Source organism: Ochotona princeps, chromosome 7, assembly GCF_030435755.1.
Source record: "Ochotona princeps isolate mOchPri1 chromosome 7, mOchPri1.hap1, whole genome shotgun sequence".
NCBI classification, from domain to species: domain Eukaryota; kingdom Metazoa; phylum Chordata; class Mammalia; order Lagomorpha; family Ochotonidae; genus Ochotona; species Ochotona princeps.
The window spans coordinates 45,347,661-45,367,899 of NC_080838.1; the positions used below are offsets into that span (position 1 = coordinate 45,347,661).

General features: G+C 43.3%; 1 protein-coding gene across 1 annotated transcript in view; it reads left to right on the forward strand.

The window, feature by feature from the left end:
• MANBA (mannosidase beta) overlaps positions 1–19,067 on the forward strand; it is an 88,299-nt gene extending 69,232 nt beyond the window's left edge. The window contains exons 13-17 of the mRNA XM_004594295.4: positions 5,060–5,224; positions 11,287–11,431; positions 14,667–14,809; positions 15,526–15,783; positions 18,772–19,067. Of these exons, the coding sequence (XP_004594352.2) occupies positions 5,060–5,224; positions 11,287–11,431; positions 14,667–14,809; positions 15,526–15,783; positions 18,772–18,996 (936 nt within the window). The 3' untranslated portion in view covers positions 18,997–19,067. The remainder of the gene's footprint in view (positions 1–5,059; positions 5,225–11,286; positions 11,432–14,666; positions 14,810–15,525; positions 15,784–18,771) is intronic.
• The last annotated feature ends 1,172 nt before the right edge of the window (positions 19,068–20,239 follow it).

Consider the following 20,239-nt stretch of genomic DNA (forward strand, 5'->3'; position numbering starts at 1 on the left):
AGTAAAGCTTTGTCTAATGCTGTCCTTCCCCCCCTTCCCTCCTGTTGCTTCTCCGTCTTTCTTGCTATACTTGATTTCCTGTATGGATGTGTCCTGGGTGTGTCTCCAAAGCCTCAATTGCAGACTGATGTGTTCTTTTCCTAACAGCTCTATTGGGATCTCTTACAATACAGTGCACGCATTCAATATGTTCAATTCAGCAGTTGAGCATACTTACAGGATTGTTCATTCATAACCATCTCATGTTACAGCATTTCCATCACTCAGAGTCCTAGGCGCTGCTAATCTACTGTCTGTGTCAATAGATTTGCCCATCTTGCACATTTCTTACGCTTGACCCACACAGTCTGTGATCTTTGGAGACAGGCTTCTTTGACTTAGCTTGATCTTTTTAAGGTTCAACCATGTTTTTCTATGTATTGATAAAACTTTTTACTGCCAAGTAATAGTCTGTGATGTATGCATGTTATTTTTTGTTTTTCCATATATCCATTAGTAGATATTACTACTTTTGGTTATTGTGAATGAAACTTATGTTTATATGTAGACATATGTTTTTATTCTGGTAAATACAGCCGAGGAGTAGAATTTCTGTATCACGTGGTAGTTCTGTGTTTAATATTCTGGGGTACTGTTGAAGCTGTTTTCTATGCGGCTCACACAGGTTTACTACTACCAACATGTGATGGTGCCAGTTTCTTCCCATTGCCAACACTTGGTGTTTTATTTTTTGACACATTTTTCTAGAATCTTGTATTTAAAGGAATTGAATTTCCTTCATGGCTAATCATCTCATGTGCTTATTCATGTGCTTATTGTCCATTTGTTCGGGAAATGTCTATTCAAATTCTTTGTCCATGTATAACTATTTGTCTTCTATTATTGAATTGTAAGAGCTTTTTATAGATCCTAAATATACATATTTTATCAGTGTGTATGATTTTTCTTTATTTTCTTCCAGTCAGTGGGATGTGGTTTTTCTTGATGGTGTCATTTAAAGCACATTTCAGGTAGCTGATGAGGCCCTATGTATCAATCACCTCTTATCTTTTATGTTTTTGGTATTTTATCTAAGAAATCATTGCCAACCCTCACATGACAGATTTATCTCACATTATCTTCTAAGAATTTAATAGTTTTAGCTCTTAAATCTTAGTCTATGGTTCGTTTTGTGTTTTCTGTACAGCGTAAGCTCAGAGTCAGTTTTATTCTTGTGTGTGTTCCCAACGTCTGCTCATTGAAAATACTGTTCTTTGCGCCACTGAATGTTCCTACCTCTGAAAATAAATTGCCCATAAAAGTAGGTTTGTTTCTAAATTCTAAATTCTGTTCCAGTGGCACTTCATTATGCACTGTCTTGATTACTGTAGCTATGTAATAAGCTTAAAGATCTGGAGGTATAATTCTAATTTTGTTTTTCTTTTAAGGATTATTTCAACTATTTTGGGTGCCTTGAATTTCCAAATGAGTTTCAGTATAAACTTGCTAATTTCTCCAAAAACGTGTGTTGTATTGCCATTTTGAGAATTTTATGTCTTCTGACCTATAAGCATAGGTGTCTGCTTTAATTTATGAAAAAGACTTATTTATTTGACAGGGAAAGACACACACACATGTGCATGCGTGTCTGCATGCACACACATACACACGCAGACACACACACACACACACACACACACACACACACACTGGTCTTCTAGTCACTGGTTCATTCCTCAAATGACTGCATGCTAGGCCAAGCTGAATTCAAGAGCCAGGATTTTAACATCGTGGTCTCCCATGTAGGCGGCAGGGATCCAAGTACATGGGCCATTATCTGCTGCTTTCCTAGGTGCATACTTGGAGGTAGGTCACAAGTGTAACCGCTGAGATTCAAACCGGCGTTCAAATGGGATGACAGCGTCACAGGTGGTGGCTTAACTCACTGAGCCACAGCACTGGTTCCCTCTAACTTTTTCAACCTTGTTTTGTGGTTTTCAGTGTGCAAGTCTTGTACTTTTTTTGGATAACTTGATCCCAAGTGTTTTGTTGTTGTTGTTGTTGTTGCTGTTGTTGTTGTTATAGTAAAAGAAAATATTTTCTTAATTTCTTTAAAAAAATATTTATTTTTATTGCAAAGTCAGATACACAGAGAGGAGGAGAGACAGAGAGAAAGATCTTCCATCTAATGATTCACTCCCCAAGCAGCTGCAACAGCCAGATCTGTGCCAGTCTGAAGCTAGAAGCCAGGAGCTTCTTGCAGATCTCCCACATGGGTGCAGAGTCCCAAGGCTTTAGGCCATTCTCTACTGCTGTCCCTGGCCACAAGCAGGGAGCTCGATGGTATGTGGAACAGCCGGGACATGAACTGGTGCCCATATGAGATCCTGGTGTGTTCAAGGCGAGGACTTTAGCCTCTAGGCTAACACACTGAGCACTATTTTCTTAATTTCATTTTTAGATTGCTCTGTGCTAATGTGTAAGGATATATGTTGAACTTGTAGTCTGTAAAGTGACTGAACACATTTGTCAACTGTAATAGTGCTTTTAGTGGATTACTTAGGGTTGTTTCTATGTAATGTCATTTCATCTGAAAATAGAGCTAATGTTACATTTTATTTTTCCAATCTGGATGCCTCTTCTTATATTTTCTTGCTTAATTGTCCTGACCAGAATGAGCAGGGTGATGGATAAAAGCAGGGATGGGATACAAAGATGTCTGCATCCTTGACTTTTTCTGAAGGGGAAGTTCTTCCCTCTTTCGCCCTTTAGTCTGATGTAAACAGTGAGGTTTAGTTTACATGCTTTTTAATACTGAGGACAGTCCCTTTTAGTCCTAATTTATCCAGTACTTATATCAGAAAGGATATTGGATTTTGTGACAAACTTTTCCTTTATCTATTGTAATGATCTTGTGACTTTTGCTCCTCCCACCACTTGTGTCCATTAACCTTAAGACATTTGGAATCTCCCTTTGTTTGAACACTCCAACACAGCTGTATCTGTGTTTTATATTGACATTCTATTGTACTTTTAGCAATAAATAATGTCGTTGCCTTAGGTTCTACTGTTTGCTTGAAAATTTTTAACTAGAAATTTTTCTTTGGCAGATAAAATTATTTATCATATATAGCATGTTGAAAATGTACATGGATTTTGGAGTGGCCATTTCTAACTTCCTCTGCCTTTTTGGTTGTTCCACATTGGGAAGTCGATTTTTGGGAATATTCCTGTTTCAAAGTAAGAGCTGCTCAGGAACCCAAAGCAGGCAGGAACAGTCATTGAGAATGGGAAAAAGGAACAGAGGAATGATAACACAACGAGGTGCTCTGTCCTAGGTCCCTGTTCTTCTTCTCATTATTATTTTTAATGTATTTATTTGCTTGAAAGTCAGAGTTAGAAGGAAGAGGAAAAGGGAGAAAGAAAGAACCATCTACTGGCTCACCCCCCAGAAGACCACAATGGCTGGAGCTAAGCCAGGCTTCTTCTAGGTCTCCCATGTGGAAAACAGCGCCTAAGCACTTGGACCGTCCTTTACTGCTCTTCCCAGGCTAGCAGGGAACTGAGATCCCTGTTCTTTTATTAAGTGATAATTCACTCCTTCCACTTTGAGTCCCAGGAGTGTCCTCTAGGTGAGAAAAATGTATACAGGTTCAAACAGTTGTCTGATGCAGCACTCATACAGTTGTTTTTCATTGTGCTTTGGAAAAGTTGGCATTCGAAACTCCTATCATCCTTATATTAGGCCTTTTGCTGGTGTCACTTAATTCTTGGATAGTTTTCTTAGCTTTACTTAGTTGCTCTCCTGGATTTCTCACTGATTAAGCATTTTCATGTGTGATGTGCTCTAGCTGTGAAATTCTGCTTCACTCATTCGGTTATTGAGACTTTTCATTGATTTTTTTGTTCTGTTGTATTTTTCATTTCTAATATTTCAGTATTTGTTTCAATACTGATATTTCCTGTGTAATATATTTTTTGAACTTGTGTATTTGCTCCTTACTGTTTTAAAAGAGCTATATAGCGACTTTTAAAAATTCAGTATCCATCAATATCTTGATGTTTTGGTCAGCTAATTTTAAGATTGAAATAGACTCTTGGTCCTACACAAGGGAAGCATCAGTAACATCTTATATGGTGCCTGTGCCTCTTTTGCCTTTGCCCATTGCAATTCAAATTATGTATTTCCTTAAGGCTGTTTTTAAAGTTATGTCATCCACTGGTTCCAGATAGACTTCCTGATTTGTTCATTGCTTGGGTCTCTGTGTCACTTGTGCCATGAGGATGACTCAAGTCCTTGTGCCCCTGAATCCATATGGGAAGACTTAGAAAGGGCTCCTGGCTTTGGATCAGCTCAACTCTGTGTACTGTAACCACTTGGGGAGTGAATCATCAGATGGAAGATCTGTTTCTCTGTGACTCTCATTCTCTCTGTAACTTTGCCTTTCAAATAAAACTAAAACATGTATATATATATATATATATATATATATAAATTAGGAATTTTTTGAGAAGGCAAAGCTTTTTTCTTTTTAAGATTTATTTATTTTGCTTGGATAGGCAGATATACAGAGAGGAGGAGAGACAGAGAGGAAGATCTTCCATCCAATGATTCACTCCCAGAGTGAACGCAATGGCCGGTGCTGCGCTGATCCAAAGCCAGTAGCCAGGAGCTCTTCCGGGTCTCCCATGCTGGCTCAGGGTCCCAAGGCTTTGGGAAGTCCTCGACTGCTTTCTCAGGCCACAAACAGGGAGCTGGATGGGAAGTGGAGCTGCTGGGACTAGAACCGGCACCCATATGGGATCCTGGAGCATTCAAGGCGAGGACTTTAGTTGCTTGGCCACGCTGCTGGGCCCAGGCAAGACTTTTTAAATAAGAGATGATCACATTGTCAAATCCTTGTTTTGTGATTTGATATTCATCGATAAGAATAATGGCAGCCAAAGCATTTACAAAGTTATTGCCAAAGAACAGACTCCGATCTCCTTTCCACTATGCAGGGTGCTTTCCAAGTTTCCAGAGACTTAGAGACAAGTAGCTTTACTGCTAACATTCTAATTTGTAACTCTTGCTTGAAAGGTCTCGTCTAAAGAGGACTGGTCTTATCTTAGCAAATTTGCACGTCATCGACAACACCACCCAGATGGTAACTCTGAAATGCTTCTGCAAGCGGAGCTCCATTTCAGACTCCCCAACAGCACAGATCCAGTACGCACATTCAAAGATACCATCTACCTCACTCAGGTATGTTGTTTTCATTCTCGCATTGCATGAGTTCCTGCAATTAACACGAGAAATCATGGGTTAGCCTTCTTGCTGAAAGAATTCAAGTTTTCATTCTACCAAGAAGGAACTTATTTTCTTCTCAGTCCCTGTGTAATGACATATAAGAATTGAGTTAGCTCTTCTTAGATTTTAATGACTTTAAAAAATTGTTTATTTTTATTGGAAAGGCAGATTTACAGAGAGTAGTAGTACAGAGAGAGAGAGAAATCTTCCATCTTCTGGTTCACTCTTCAGATGGTCACAGTGGTTGGATCCAAGCTAATCCAAAGTGGAGTCCAAGGTCCAATCTTCTATAAAGCAATATAAAAAGACAACTTGTTAAAAATGTAGAGGGAGGGCCTGGCACAATTGCCTAATGGTGAAAGTCCTCACCTTGCACATGGCAGGATCCTATATGGGCACTGGTTTGTATCCCAGTGTCCTGCTCCCATCCTGCTCCCTGCTTGTGGCCTGGGAAAGCCGTTGAAGATGGTCCAAAGCCTTGGGACCCTATGCCCACATGGGGGACCTGAAAGAAGCTCCTGGCTGGGCCCGGCGGCGTGGCCTAGCAGCTAAAGTCCTCACCTTGAATGCACTGGAATCCCATATGGGCACCAGTTCTGGTCCCAATAAAAATAAATTTAAAATAATAATAAATAAAAGTTAACTCCTTTAAAAAAGAAAGAGTAGATACCATACTGATTCCTTTTGTTGAAATTTAAATATGGAAGACTAATCAAGGTGACAGGAAGCCAGGGAGGATTAACCACTGTTGTGGAGGGGTGGTGAGTAATAATTCACAAAGGGTGCAAGAAACTTTGTTGTATTTCTTTATGTGGGATTACATAGGTGTGAGCATATGTCGAAAGATTTGTGCTTGTTACACCAGGCACCTTATTGGATGCATTTTCAAAGGGCTTCTATTGAGATATAGCTGATATATGATAAAATTTAAGTTGTGCAGTTAAGTGATTTTTAAGTATATTTATAAAGTTATGCAACCATGCCCATGTTTCAATTTTATTTATTCATGTATTTCAAAGGCAGAGAGAAATAAGCTGAAAGAGATCTTCCATTCCGTGGTTCACTCTTCAGATGCCTGCAATAGCCAGGGTCAGACCAGGCCAAAGTCAGCAGGAGGTTAGAACTCACTCTGGGTCTGCCATGTGTGTGATAAAGACCCAACTACTAGGATCACCACCTGCTGCTTCCTGGAGTGAGCATTAGCTAGAAGTTGAAATTGAGACAAAGTTGGGATTTGGATGCAGGCACCCTGGAGTGAGCTTTCCTTACAGTGTCTGAACTGCTTTAGGAGTGCCTGGCCCTGTGATCCAGCTCTAGACCATCTACCATCATCTCAGGTATTCTCAGGCCTTTCCCCAGAACTCCCCTTCCTGCTTCCAGCTCCAGGGAGACAAATCTGCTTCTGGTTTCTGTAGAATTTGCTTTTCTCAGCATTTCATATGAATGGACAAATACGGTATAATCCTTTGCATCTGGCCTCTTTCATCAAGCTCAACTAGCTTGTCTCCTGTGACTGTACTAGAGTCACTTTTCTTGCCAAGATAGCATTCTGTTGTAAGGATACATGTATTTTATGTTTCTCACTTGATGAATAATTAGGTTGTTTGCATTTTTGGGCTATTATGAATAATGAAATTACAGATGTTAATATGGAAATTCTTATAGTAATAGTCTAAGTTTTGAGGGGGCAGAAACACATGAGTGGTGTTGCTGAGGTATATGATATATTTATATTTGATTTTCAAAGAAACTGCCAAATTAAATTTCAGATATTTTCATAGTAAGGCTTCCATTCAAATGTTTTTTTTAATTTGTCCAGTTTACTTCATCAACTCATGACTCCATACCCATTTAGTTTGTAGAGAACTACTTATTTACTTGTTATTGTTGCCATACCTGGTTTCAGGCTCTTGGAGAGAGGATAAAAGCTTAATTCTAATCAGAAGAGCTAATCTGAAGTAAATCAGAAGCTTTTGTTAAACATGATCACATTTTAAGTATTTTACAAATTTTATTTATTTGAAAGTCAGAATTACAGAGAGGGAGAAAGAGAGAGATTTTCTATCCACTGCTTCACTCCACAAGTGACTTCAACAGGGTTGGGATTGAGCCAGACCAAAGATAAGTTCTGTTAGCTTCATTTGAGTCTCCCACATGCATGGCAAGCCCAATCACTTAGGTCATCTTCCATTGCTTTCCCAAGGCCATTGGCAGGGAGCTGAATCAGAAGTGGAGCAGCCAGGACTTGAACTGGTGTCCATATGGGGGATGGGTTTTGCAGATGGTGGATTTACACACTGTGCCACAAGCTGGCCCCACATTTTTTATGTTTTCTTAGTGTCTAAAAATACATCAATTCTTATTCAAACTCCAGCCCACTCTCATGTTTTCTCCTATGTTAAACACAACCTTTTGTATAAGAGTAGGAGCAGAAAACTAAAGGATGTTGGGATAATTATGAGAATTTTCACATTTCAAATATGCTCTTGTAAATCAGGGGAGTTGTGACAGTGGGATGTGTTGCCGATGAACTCTAACACAACATTGTATGGACAGGAAATGTTAATGTGTGTTCTTTGAGAAGTGTTGCAGTTCATGTTTTAAGCTTTCATAACTGTTTAAGTGTTTTGTTGTACAAAATAGGCAGAATTTATTGGTACATCAGAGAGCGAGTGAAAACCTTTTCAGCTGTTTTTCATGCTAGGTTTTCTTTTTCCAGCTGTTCATTTTACTAATGTCACTTTATTATTTTCCCCAAAAAACTACACTCAAAGAAATGACAGAAATGATTATTCTTTTCTGAACTCACTGGCATTCAAAGGGCATAGTCAGGAGCGGGCACACAAGGGAGTTGATTATGACCAGTTTTTGGTTGGTGATGGGCTTTGAGAATTTAATACTCTGGAGCAACCAGGCTTTGATTCAGAATTGAACTTGCTTTTGTGCAGTGTATTTGTTCTATCATGGCACCTTCTAATACATCAGCAGGTGAAAGAAATCAGAATTATGACATGTTGTGCTTTTCGTGTTGAATTTTTTTGATGACTGAAATACAGATAGGAAATTGAAGAGCAAAAGAGTGTCCCTTGCCGGTCACTCTCATATAGGCCAGTCATCTTTAACCTGTGTAACACAAATCAAATCCATCCATAGCATACTCTCTGTTCTTACTCGTACCCCTCATTCTTTTTCTTATAGTCTTACACTGTTGGGAAGAACAGGCTGTGTCTCTTCTTTAGGGTTTCCAGTAGGTAAGAATTATTGCAACTATTGACAAAGTCTTGGCATTTAGATCCTCCTTATCCTCTCTTTGTTTTAAAGCCGCCAAGGCACTCCTCCACGCCCTAGCCTCTTCAGTTTGCCTGTATTCCAAGGTGGTCTTGCCTCACCCTTCATTCTCCTACCTATCCCTTATCTTGGGTTCCACACATAGACTTACCCTGCTAAGCTGTGTTGTGCAGCTCGCACTTGCTGGTCTGAAGACTAAACTCTTCTAGTAACTTCCCCCACCTGCGTGGCCTCTTCTGGAGCCGCTGAGAGAGGAAGCTGGGCTAGGAGTCTTCACCGGTCCCTTAGGTGATAGCCCCCTCTGCCTGCTGTCATTTATTCTTCATATTAGAGGAGTCTTCTAAAAATTCATGGAAATAATTACAAGAAAATAATTGTATGGGTTTTAATTTCTTTTACACAAAACAGATTTCTCATTTAATTTCCCTTTCCACAGACTTTCTGCAACGCCTCATATTTACTGAACATCTAATGATTTCCTAGGGAATGCTACTTGGTTTTTTTTTTTTAAAAAAGATTTATTCATTTTATTACAGCCAGATATACACAGAGGAGGAAAGACAGAGAGGAAGATCTTCCATCCGATGATTCATTCCCCAAGTGAGCCGCAACGGCCGGTGCACGCTGATCCGAAGCCCGGAACCTGGAACCTCTTCCAGGTCTCCCACGCGGGTGCAGTGTCCCAATGCATTGGGCCGTCCTCAACTGCTTTCCCAGGCCACAAGCAGGGAGCTGGATGGGAAGTGGAGCTGCTGGGATTAGAACCGGTGCCCATATGGGATCCTGGGGCGTTCAAGGCAAGGACTTTAGCTGCTAGGCCACGCTGCGGGGCCCGTGAACATCTAATGATTTCCTAGGGAATGCTACTTAGTTTTTAAAGATCCGTTTTATTTTTTAATCAAGTGCTAGAGGAAAGTGGGTAAAACCATTGTTATCACATACTCTTTTTTCCTTCCTGTATTCTGGGGAAAGGGGAGTGATAAAGGAAAAAGCCACATCCAGCCCCCACCCATCCCATTTCCCCACTGCGGGGCATGCTCTGAGGGCCCTGCTCAAATGGTTTGGACAGTCCAACTGTTCTGAGTCGCTACAGATCTCACCACTCCAAGCTCAAATAAATCTCTTCGGAATCCTCTGGCTGACATAGTCCACACCTACTTGGCTGGGGTAGTTGATCAATTTGGTTTGTTCTCTGTCCTCTGTCCTGGTGCCAGGTGTCCGGGCATGAAGATTTTGATAGATTGTGGGTTTAGTCCTAGGGATCTTCATTTTTGCCTAAGGGGACATGATTTAATTATCTTCACTGGGATGCATTGATACTTGTTCCCATATCAGAATTCTCATTTTGACTCTTCTGTTATTCATCAGACTGTAAATGTTAGATCTGAGGAAAGGGAACCAGGCCCTACATTTCTTAGATGAGCCACCCCCCCAGCTTCCTGCTGGGTGAGGAGGTCCAGGCTGAGCCAGGTTCTGAGGTGCAGTACTTGAAGGCTGTAGGTTCGTAGGCCTCTTTGTTAGGCCATCGAGGCCTGGGAGCTCCGGGGTTGTGGGTTGACAGGAGGTGAGGTGCCCCCGGCCTGGGCCAGCAGCATGGTCCTCATTACCCAGCTGCAGGAGCTCAGGTGTGCGTTGCTTTTTCTTTGCATTTGTAGCTATTTCATTTTTTTTAAAATATAATTCTTTGATTACAGCCTGTCTTCTACACAAAACAATAAGCCCCATGAGGGTGGCTCCACTTTGTTTTGCTGGGATAGCATCTTATTAGCAGGATAATACATGTGGTAGGTACTTACTAAATATTGATGTGATGACCATGATTTCATTTTGCTTCACTCTGCTGGAATGTTATGGTTGCAACTCTGTAAGTCTCAGCTTCACCTATGACTTTTTTTTTTTTTTAAATGAAGCTAGCCTATCTCTAGTCATTCTACGTTTTTTTGGGGGGGACTTTGCTAGCTTAACAGGGAGACCTCTGAGTTTGGTGGCCGCATACACATACATCCCTTTTTCTTTCCTTTGTGAAAAATCCCTACCCTCCTCTAATGCTACCCTGTTTTTTTTTACTGAAATCCTTCTCTCTGTGTTCTCATTGGTGACCTTGCATGAGCCTCTTGCAAGTACAGCATTAAGCTAGGAGCGGATGCTACACACCAGGTCAGGAACAACAACAGTAAGAGACTGGAGTTTCAGGAATTAATGGTCCTTAGGAAGTTCTTTACTGCCTGCTGGTTCACTCCATAAATAACCGCAATGGGCAGAGCTGGGCCAGTCATAAGCCAGGAGTCTGAAATTCCATGTAAGTCTCCTACATGGGTATTAGGGCCCCAAGCAGTTGACCCTTCTGCTGAGGCTTTCCCAGGTGCATTAGCAGGGAACTGGATTGGAAGTGGAGTGGCAGGAACAGGAATTAGTACCCATTTGGGATGACTTCATTGCAATTGGTAGCTTAACTTGCTATGCCACAACACCAGCCCGAGTTATCCAGTGATATAATAAACCAAACACCCATTCTGCAGATAAGCCTGCACCGAAGAAGCTGCTTCTCTCGTGCCGTGGAGCTGGTTGTGGATCGAGTATAATAAAGCTAGAGCTAATTCAGATTCCCAGATGTAACCAGTTTGCTTTTGAAAACAACCCAGACCAACATCTAGCCTGTGCTTTTCCCAGGTCCAGGCAGCCTACATGAAACAATAACACCTGTGTGTCAATGCTTTCCTCTGAATCAGGTGATGCAGGCCCAGTGTGTCAAAACAGAAACTGAATTCTACCTCCGCAGCCGCAGCGAGATAGTGAACGGAGAAGGACACACCATGGGAGCACTTTATTGGCAGTTGAATGACATCTGGCAGGCTCCATCCTGGGCTTCTCTAGGTAAGCGTTGGAGTGTTCTCTGTGTGGGTGAGGAGAAAGTGATAGCTGTGGGAGGTGCACCGAGAAAGCTCACAGCTGACCTATCAGATGAACCCAGCAGGACCACAGCCAAGGGAGACTGTTTTCCTACAGTTGGCGTCTCACCTGCAGCCACCCTGCTCACCTGCAGGCTTTCCACGGGCCTTCACAGCAACCTCATTGTAAGTGCCATGCTGTGCAAAGTGACAGCAGGCTAGGAAGGGCAGAGACTTGTGGATAAAGGCCTCTGCCACATGTCTTGCAATGATTGTACAGAACTCAGCAAAGGACACTTTGCAGAGCCACGGGAACACGGACGTAACTCTGGTTTTAAGCAGAGAATTTCAAGGTGGAGATGGGATGAATTAAGCATTGAAATACCGTGAAGTCCAGAAGATCAACTTTATTATTCCTTCTTATCTCTTGGGTGAAAGGTAGAACAGTCCACGGTTCAAGTCGGAGAAGTTACCAGTGGTCCCTACCTAAGTAGTGACAGATAAGATGACTGGCCCAGCTAGAGTTAGCTATTTAAATTATTCTATCCACATTGGTACTTTTTAAAAATGAAATAGTAGTGAGTCTTTGGCCTTTGCTAGAGGTATTTGAAGCAAAGTTCAGTTAGTAATATAAATGCCAGTTCAGAGCACCCGGTGAGGCACGGCCATAAAACCGAGGCCATTTGGCAGATGAGGCGGTTCAACTGGCAGGGAACGCAAACACAAGGCAGTTCGTTGCAGACATGCCTTCAAATAGGCGACTCTGCTAGGGAGCTAAACTTGAGATCTGGATCTCTGACCAAATCTGTCAATGAGAACCAGATAAAAGTTTGAATCCTGAGTGAGAATCAGGGATGTACTTGGGGATCGAATCTCCTACTGGGCTGCTTGAAAGGTGACCAAATAGGTATCATGGGAGAAACATGGGCCTAACTCTGCTTTCTGTCTGTGGGTGAGTTTGATTTCAGAAATAGGACAGCCTAGCTTTTTGTTTGTTTTTTAAAAGACTTATTTTTTATTTGAAAGGCAGATTTACTGAGAGATCTTCAATCCACTGTTTCACTCCCACGTAGCTGCAATGGCCAGAGCTGGGCTGATCCCAAGCCAAGAGCCAGGCAGCTTTCTGCAAGCCTCCATGTGGGTGCAGGGATCGAGGGCCTTGGATCATTCTCCAGTGCTTTGCCAGGCCATAAGCAGGGAGCTGGATTGGAAGTGGAGCAGCCGGGACCTGAACTGGTGCTCACATGGCATTAGCATGTTACACCACCACCACCTCGGTTCCTGAGACAACCTAGGTTTTTTTGTTCAACTTCCTGTAAGTGATTGCATGTGGACTACTCATGTGAGTTGCTTGGAAAGGGAAGGTAAAGCCAAGCACAGGAGTGCGCTGGCAGAGGGAGTGTTGGGCTGCTTCTCTGGTAGAATTGTGCCTTCAGGCAGAAGGCCACCAGCTCCTCTTGTTCCAGAAAAAAGGCGCCACAAGGAAGCTGTGACAAGGTGGAGGTGTGCCTGCTCCGGGTAAGCTCAGCGGCCCTGTCTGAGTGGGTGAATGAGTCCGTCACCCACAGTGTGTGCAGCTGGGGGAGGCAGTAGTGCCTCTCGGGTACTAACCTGTGGTGGTGATGCTTTGCAGGCATCAAAGCTGCTTAAAATCTACAGGTTGTCATATTTTTTTTTTTAAGATTTATTTTATTTTTATTGGAAAGGCAGATTTACAGGGAGCAGGAGAAACAGAAAGAACGATCTTTCGTCCATTGGTTTACTCCCCAAGTGACAGCAATGGCTGGAGCTGATCCGATCCGAAGCCAGGAGCTTCCTCCAAGTCTCCCATGCAGGTGCAGGTTCCCAAGGCTTTGTGCTATCCTCGACTGCTTTCCCAGGCTACAAGCAGGGAGCTGGATGGGAAGTGGACTTGAAGCAGCACCCATCTGGGATCTCAGTGCATGAGAGGCGAGGCCTTAGTCACTGGGCTACTGTGCTGGGCCCTTAGTGTTTTTTTTTTTTTTAAAGTTTATAATATAGCAAATGTAAAATCTTTCTGCTTGGTTCATAAGCATGGAAAGCCATGGAGCTAATGATAGAAATAACAAAGCTACAGAGCTAAAGTAAAAAATAACATGACTATTTTTGCCCATCATGTGGAATATTTTGCTGGTATCCAAACTTTATCATTGATGAGTAACCTGGGATGTGTGTCCATGAGACCTGCTGCTTCACTGCCTGTTCCCTCAAGTTTATCTGTCTGTGGCATTGGCCTCTGGGACCACAGATGAAAAGCCTTCCCTCTGTAATGGATACCATTTAGAAGAGTTATGTGCTTCCTAAGCCATCTCATTTGTGAGAAGACCTTTCAAATGCAAGTTCTAGTTCACTTTAGAGATCCAATAGGAGGAAGCACTGCAAATTAGAATTGAAATGCCAAGCCAGGAGGGTTTTTGTTTTGATAAACCCTCACAAAATTAGTTTTGACTGAACTTCAGAATCACATTTCTGCATGCGTGCAGGTGGGGATGTGAGTCCCAGCTCTTGCGTGTTTGATGGGAACGGGGCTTTGCGGGGAAGGATTCTCTTTTTGGAAACAGCAGTGCTGGGATCACATTTGTGGGTTGAGCAGACAAGACATGCCAGCAAGACCCAGCATTCTACCGATGCCAACAACTTTTCCTTGTGTTTGAGGAACAGCCTCTAAAGGCCATTGGTCTGGATGGTTTCCAGATCTCATCAGCTGGATTTGTAGGGTAGTCCTTTTGGTTTGTCATGGAATTTTGTGCCCAAGGGAGTTCTAAGGGAATCCTAAATGAGTTTTCCTAACAGGTGTTCCCTGCCAGTTCAAAAAACCGCCTCTCTTGTGAGTGTGATAAACATGGAGGAGTGCTAGCCACACTGTCTGGGCACTAACAGAAAGTCAGGTCTGGATTCAAAATTCTGCCTCCAGTGTGTTGTAATTAATAGCTCTAGGGACCACGTAATGTGATTTGTTAAGATCCTGTTGATCCGGATGTTGTGAGGTGACGTGATGTAGTACCCAAAAGAGCTTGAAAGCCCTTCAGCCCCATGAGTTCCCAGGTCTTTGGCTCTCCTTGTGTGTCCCCCTCACTGCCATGGGTCCCTGTGCTGAGGTCCCCCAAGTGCTCCGTCCCTGGAACCAGCTGGGCCCCGGGGACTGTGCTTCCTCGGAGTGCTCGGTTCTGCCTGCCTCCCACTTTGTCGGTTGTTTGCAGAGTATGGGGGCAAGTGGAAGATGCTTCACTACTTTGCTCGGCGTTTCTTCGCTCCGCTTCTGCCCGTGGGCTTTGAGAGACAGGAAGCGCTCCACATCTACGCTGTGTCGGATCTCCAGTGGGACGCCAACGTCACACTCACTGTACGTCACCTGGTGTGCGGGGTAATCACCTGGTTATGCTGCTCATGAGAAAACCCAAGGTTGCATTCGAGTGGTCCTTGTGTCTGCAGTTGAGTCACAGTGCATGGGTTAGGGTTAAAACTGCCACTTGTTACCTGCGTTAAACAAAAGGGCGACTGCATTTTCTCATCTTTCTACCTATACCAACCTTTCTTCTTGAAAGATTCCTATGACTAGTGAAGAAAAAGCCAGATGAAAATACATTAACTAAGCTGTAGAGCGCCAGTTAAATGTGAGATTATTTGTAATGAGAAGCTGAAAGTAGTCCAAATTTTATCCAAAAATGATTAAAAGGGGGGCGTTAGAGTGGTTACTAGTAAATAATTTGGAATGGATGTGTAGAAAATAAATTTCTTTAAAACAAGGTTAAGTTTGAAGAAAGGGTGGGAATTCAAGTTCTCATGTGGCTGCCACTTGGAGAATGTCAACACTGAAAATAGGTTATTTTTTCTAGAAAAATTATGTATCAGGTACATCTTCTGTGTACTATTTTAAAATTCTCTCAGTCACCTGTGAGATTCCTGTCGTTCCCTGGGAGCCTGAGGAGCTGGCATGCCTGGAGTAGCGGCCCCATGGGGCTAGGACTGAAGCTGTGCTGAGCTGGGCTGTTGCTCCTACTGTTCTCCAGAAATCAACTCAGGGAGCAGGGATGCTCATCTTCCTTTTTTCCTTCTCAGGTGAGAGTCCACGCGTGGAGTTCCCTGACACCCGTGTGCTCCTTCATCACTAACCATTTTGTGGTTAAAGCCGGCATGGCCACGCCCGTTTATCAGGAGCCCGTGTCGACACTGATGGAACGCTGTGGGAATTGTAACCGGGAAAGCTGCGTAGTTTCCTTTTTCTTTTCAACGGGTTCTGAACTCTTCAGCCCAACCAACTATCATTTCCTGTCCTCCCTGAAGAAGGCTGCCGGGCTCCTCAAGGCACAGATCACCGTAAGCGTTGTCAGCATGACCCTGGCCCTCCGTGAACTTCCCCAGGGAGGTTGACTGCGCCTGAGGCCTGAGGGAGGGTGGCCTCCTCTTAGGAAAGCCAAGATCAAGGATTTCTTATTTCTAAATCAGGATCTGTCAGGGTTTGTTTAAGGGTGCTCATGCTGCACCCTTTTCCTGGGTGGGGCTGGTGTGAGGCATTCCAGGCCACCTGTGCTGAGGACACCTGCGCTAGGTTCCAGCCCCTGTTCTTGCTGCATTTGTGCGCAGTCTCCAACTTTGACTACAGCCGTGAAGTGTTACCGTGTGTGACTTACAAGCAAGAAAATGAGGCTAGAGAGGGGAAGTCAGGAGCTCAAGGTGCTGTAGTTGGAGAGCCCTGGGGCCTGTGAAAGCACTCCTGCTCTTGAATGTTCAAGTAGTGTATTTTTACTCGTACTCCCTTTGATGCATTTCTTTGAAGTAGCTTAATCACCAGATCTTTATAAAGTCTGAGAGCAAAATAGGATGATTAAGGATGCGTACTTATAAAAATCAAGCAGCTGGAGGATTTGATCTATGTCTAGTTAATTGAACACCTTGGCTTCTCCCGTTTCCTGAATGGTCACTGACAACACTTTTCTAGAAACTTTCTCTACTTTTAGCAAATGTTACGTATGCTATATACCTTTATTTAATTAAAAAGGATTTGGTACATTTACTTTAGAAATAATCAACTAAAACACCCATTCCTTGCATTTTATTTGAAAGAGGCCTAATTTCTATTTGAACGTGGCGTAGAAGGTGCCAGCATCCCATGTGGATGCCAGTTCAAGTCCTGGCTGCTGCTAGTTGGGCCCGGAACGGTAGCCTAGCGGATAGTCCTCTCCTTGAATGCACTGGGATCCCATATAATCCCATATAATCCCACTAATCTCGGCGGCCCCGCTTCCCATCCAGCTCCCTGCTTGTGGCCTGGGAAAGCAGTTGAAAACAGCCCAAAGGGCATGGCCTAGCGGCTAAAGTCCTCGCCTTGAAAGCCCCGGGATCCCATATGGGCACCGGTTCTAATCCCGGCAGCTCCACTTCCCATCCAGCTCCCTGCTTGTGGCCTGGGAAAGCAGTTGAGGACGGCCCAATGCTTTGGGACACTGCACCCGCGTGGGAGACCCGGAAGAGGTTCCAGGTTCCCGGCTTCGGATCGGCGCAGCATCGGCCCGTTGCGGCTCACTTGGGGAGTGAATCATCGGACGGAAGATCTTCCTCTCTGTCTCTCCTCCTCTGTGTATATCTGGCTGTAATAAAAAAACAAATAAATCTTAAAAAAAAAAAAAAAAAAAAAAAAAAGCCCAAAGCCTTGGGACCCTGCACCCACGTGGGAAACTCGAAAGAAGCTTCTGGTTCCTGGCTTTGGATCGGCGCAGCTCCAGCCATTGAGGCCACTTGGGGAGTGAATCATCGAATGGAAGATCATCTTCTCTGTCTCTCCTCCTCTCTGTGTATCTGACTTTCCAATAAATAAATAAATAAATCAAGAAAGAAACGAAAAGAAAAGAAAAAAAAGAAGCTCCCGGTTGCCAGCTTTGTACCAGCTCAGCTCTGGCCGTTGTGGCCATGTGGGGAGTGAACGAGCAGATGGGAGATTTCTCTCCTGTCTCTCCTTCTCTCTCTGTAATTCACGTAAAAATACATCTTCACAATGAAAAAAGAGGCCCAATAATGGAAAATTAATTGTGAGATATTTATACAGTGAAACCAAATTTATCTGTAACAATTAATGTAGAATAGATGCGAATGGAATGCCATTCTAATATAGAAAAGAAAACTGTATCTTACACAAATTTGGGTTTTCTATACATTTTCAAAGAGTTTTTGCTTTTAGCTGGGTTTTCATTGCCTTGGGATAATTGGGTTGAATGGGAGGCAGAGAAGTCAGGTTTCTTTCTTTTTCCTCTGGATTTCAGTGAGACTGCTTCTAAGGATACAGAATAGTCATGATAATAGAAATAGTAGTAATGTTATAGTACAAATAATAATAGAAATAGTAGTAATGTTTGAGTTTAACTTAGGCTAGAACTTAGCTATACTCTTCCAAGGGAGATGCTGGAAGCTTCTCCCTATTTGGGTGTAGGTTTGGACCCCAGAATCTGCAATCAGACGCACAGAGATGAGATTTTCTGTCTGAAGAAGGCAACAAGAGAGAGCAAGGCAGCAGTGTCTCTTCTGGCCTTGACCCTCTAGCAGTGGGAGCTGAGCCTGGCCAGAGTGAGCTGGCCATGTGAGGCAGAAAATGGACCCCGCCGAGTCTGTGTGTGTGTGTGTGTGTGTGTGTGTGTATGTGGAGTGGCCCAAGCACAGCTCAGAATCTCAGTTCACACTCAAGTCCATTCTCACCTTGAGAAAGACCTGCACACACTCCGGGACCCACATGATTTGCATAGCACTTTGTCTTTTTGCTGATATTATATGAAATTTAAATATGTAAAAATGTTATTGATGTGACTTTACACTCTGATAAAAGATGATGGCAGAGCTTTTGGTGAGGCCTGGCTGGCTGCTCCAGATTTCTGGATGTTTCTGTAAGACCCAGTTACCAGCTCCATAGTTGTACTTTTAAAACTATGTCCAGATATACCCTTAGAAAGTCTTTAATCCCCATGTCCCACCTTCCCTCAGATCTTCAGCAGAAATGTTTCTTAATGATACTCTGAGAAAACTGTGGAAGTTGTAAAGCTTTAAGCTGCTTGTATGAAATGGTGTGTTGAATCGTTGGAGACTGCATGTTTTGGGAGTTGAGGTTAGAATTTGGTGATTTTTCCAAAGCTTAAAATCATTGTGCATGTATTGTGAAGTGTTGGAAACTGTACACAGAACATTCAGCTTCAGCATTTAGAGAGCCCAAGTTGTAGGAACTGCACTGCTTCTCAGGCCCACACGGACGCTCTTGATGGACGTCGTATACGATCGTGTAGAGCCTCTTCATCCTTTGCTTCGTTTCTGTTTGTTTTCTAGGCCAGAATCTCTCAGAAAGGCGACACATTTGTGTTTGATCTGAAAACCTCCGCTGTTGCTCCCTTTGTGTGGTTGGATGTTGGAAGCATCGCAGGGAGATTTAGCGACAATGGTTTCCTCATGACCGAGGAGACGAAAACTGTGCTGTTTCACCCTTGGAAACCCACCAACAGGAGTGAATTGGAGCAATCTTTTCAGGTGACCTCCTTAACAGATATCTACTGAGTGAGTCCAGGTTATATTTTTGGTGGATGCTGGGAATGGAGTCTTCCTAAAGCCAACTGGAAGGCAACCAGAGACAACCGACCTGTCACCCAACCGACCGCTCACTGTGTCAAATGTTTGTGCCACGGAAGCTCTCGGGGAAGGCTGTTTACCCAGGTGATGTTCTCAGATGGGGCTGTGCCAGGACATTCTAGAATCTCTGCCAGGACTATGTACTTAGCCTTTCACCTCACAACTTTAGCATCACATGAGCCAGTTACAATCAGGTTATGAAAATGTGAACATGGTAGTGTTGGTGGAATTTAGTGGAGAAGGTTTTAGAGTCAGGTAGGCCTTTCCGAATTAACCGAGATATGCTGAATGATCATAATGGTGTACCTTGTTATTTCCAAAGGAATGGGACTTGAATGTCCACAAACATATCTTCCTGGGACCCTATTGATTGATGTTCCCATCTGGTAACTTTCTTTGATGGGATTCTTTAAAAAAAAAATTGTGAACTTCCTTATAAAACATGTTTTCAAAAAAATAACTTTTAAAGAGGCCATTAGATGATTCTCCTTTGAAAAGTAAGCTCACATTGAAATGGATTTTCCTGGAATGCAGGAGTGAATGGAGAATTTCCCTGTGCTCATGAAGGTTTGCTAGACAGAATGAAGGTGGTGGTGGGGGGAAGGGTTCTCTAGGCAATGTTAGAGGTGTAATAAATGGCTTTGAGTCTAAGTGGATGAGCCCAGAAGGCAGACAATGGTCTTGAGCTCGGGGGCAGGGGTGGAGACAAGTTACAGAAGATGATGGGGAGCCCTCTCTGGGAGCCAACAGCAACTTGTCCAGCTGCCCTCCGCACAAGAGAGGAGGCGTCTGATCGGGCCTAGTGGCTTTTAGCTGTTCCTCTTCTCAGCTGGCTGATCGTTCTCAGTTACTTGATGAGATTCCTAGGGAAATTTTCTTTGGAAGGTGTTTCTTCTGTCCTGTAGGGAACTGCAGAGAAAGTCTCTTGCCGAGGGCAGGACAGGAGTGAGTAAGAGAGGCCTGATTTGGAAGGCAGCTTCTGGGGCCTTCCAGTTCACATGACCCAAGCGCCCAATGTTTCAAAGCATCACACATTGGAGTCTTCCATCTTGAGACCCCACAGTGGTTATTCTGGGAGTTCTTAGACGTTTTGGCAGTAGTCATCACCCCCGATTGGGGGGTTGGGTTTCAGATTCAGTTAAATTCTGGAAATTAGATGTAGATTTACTGA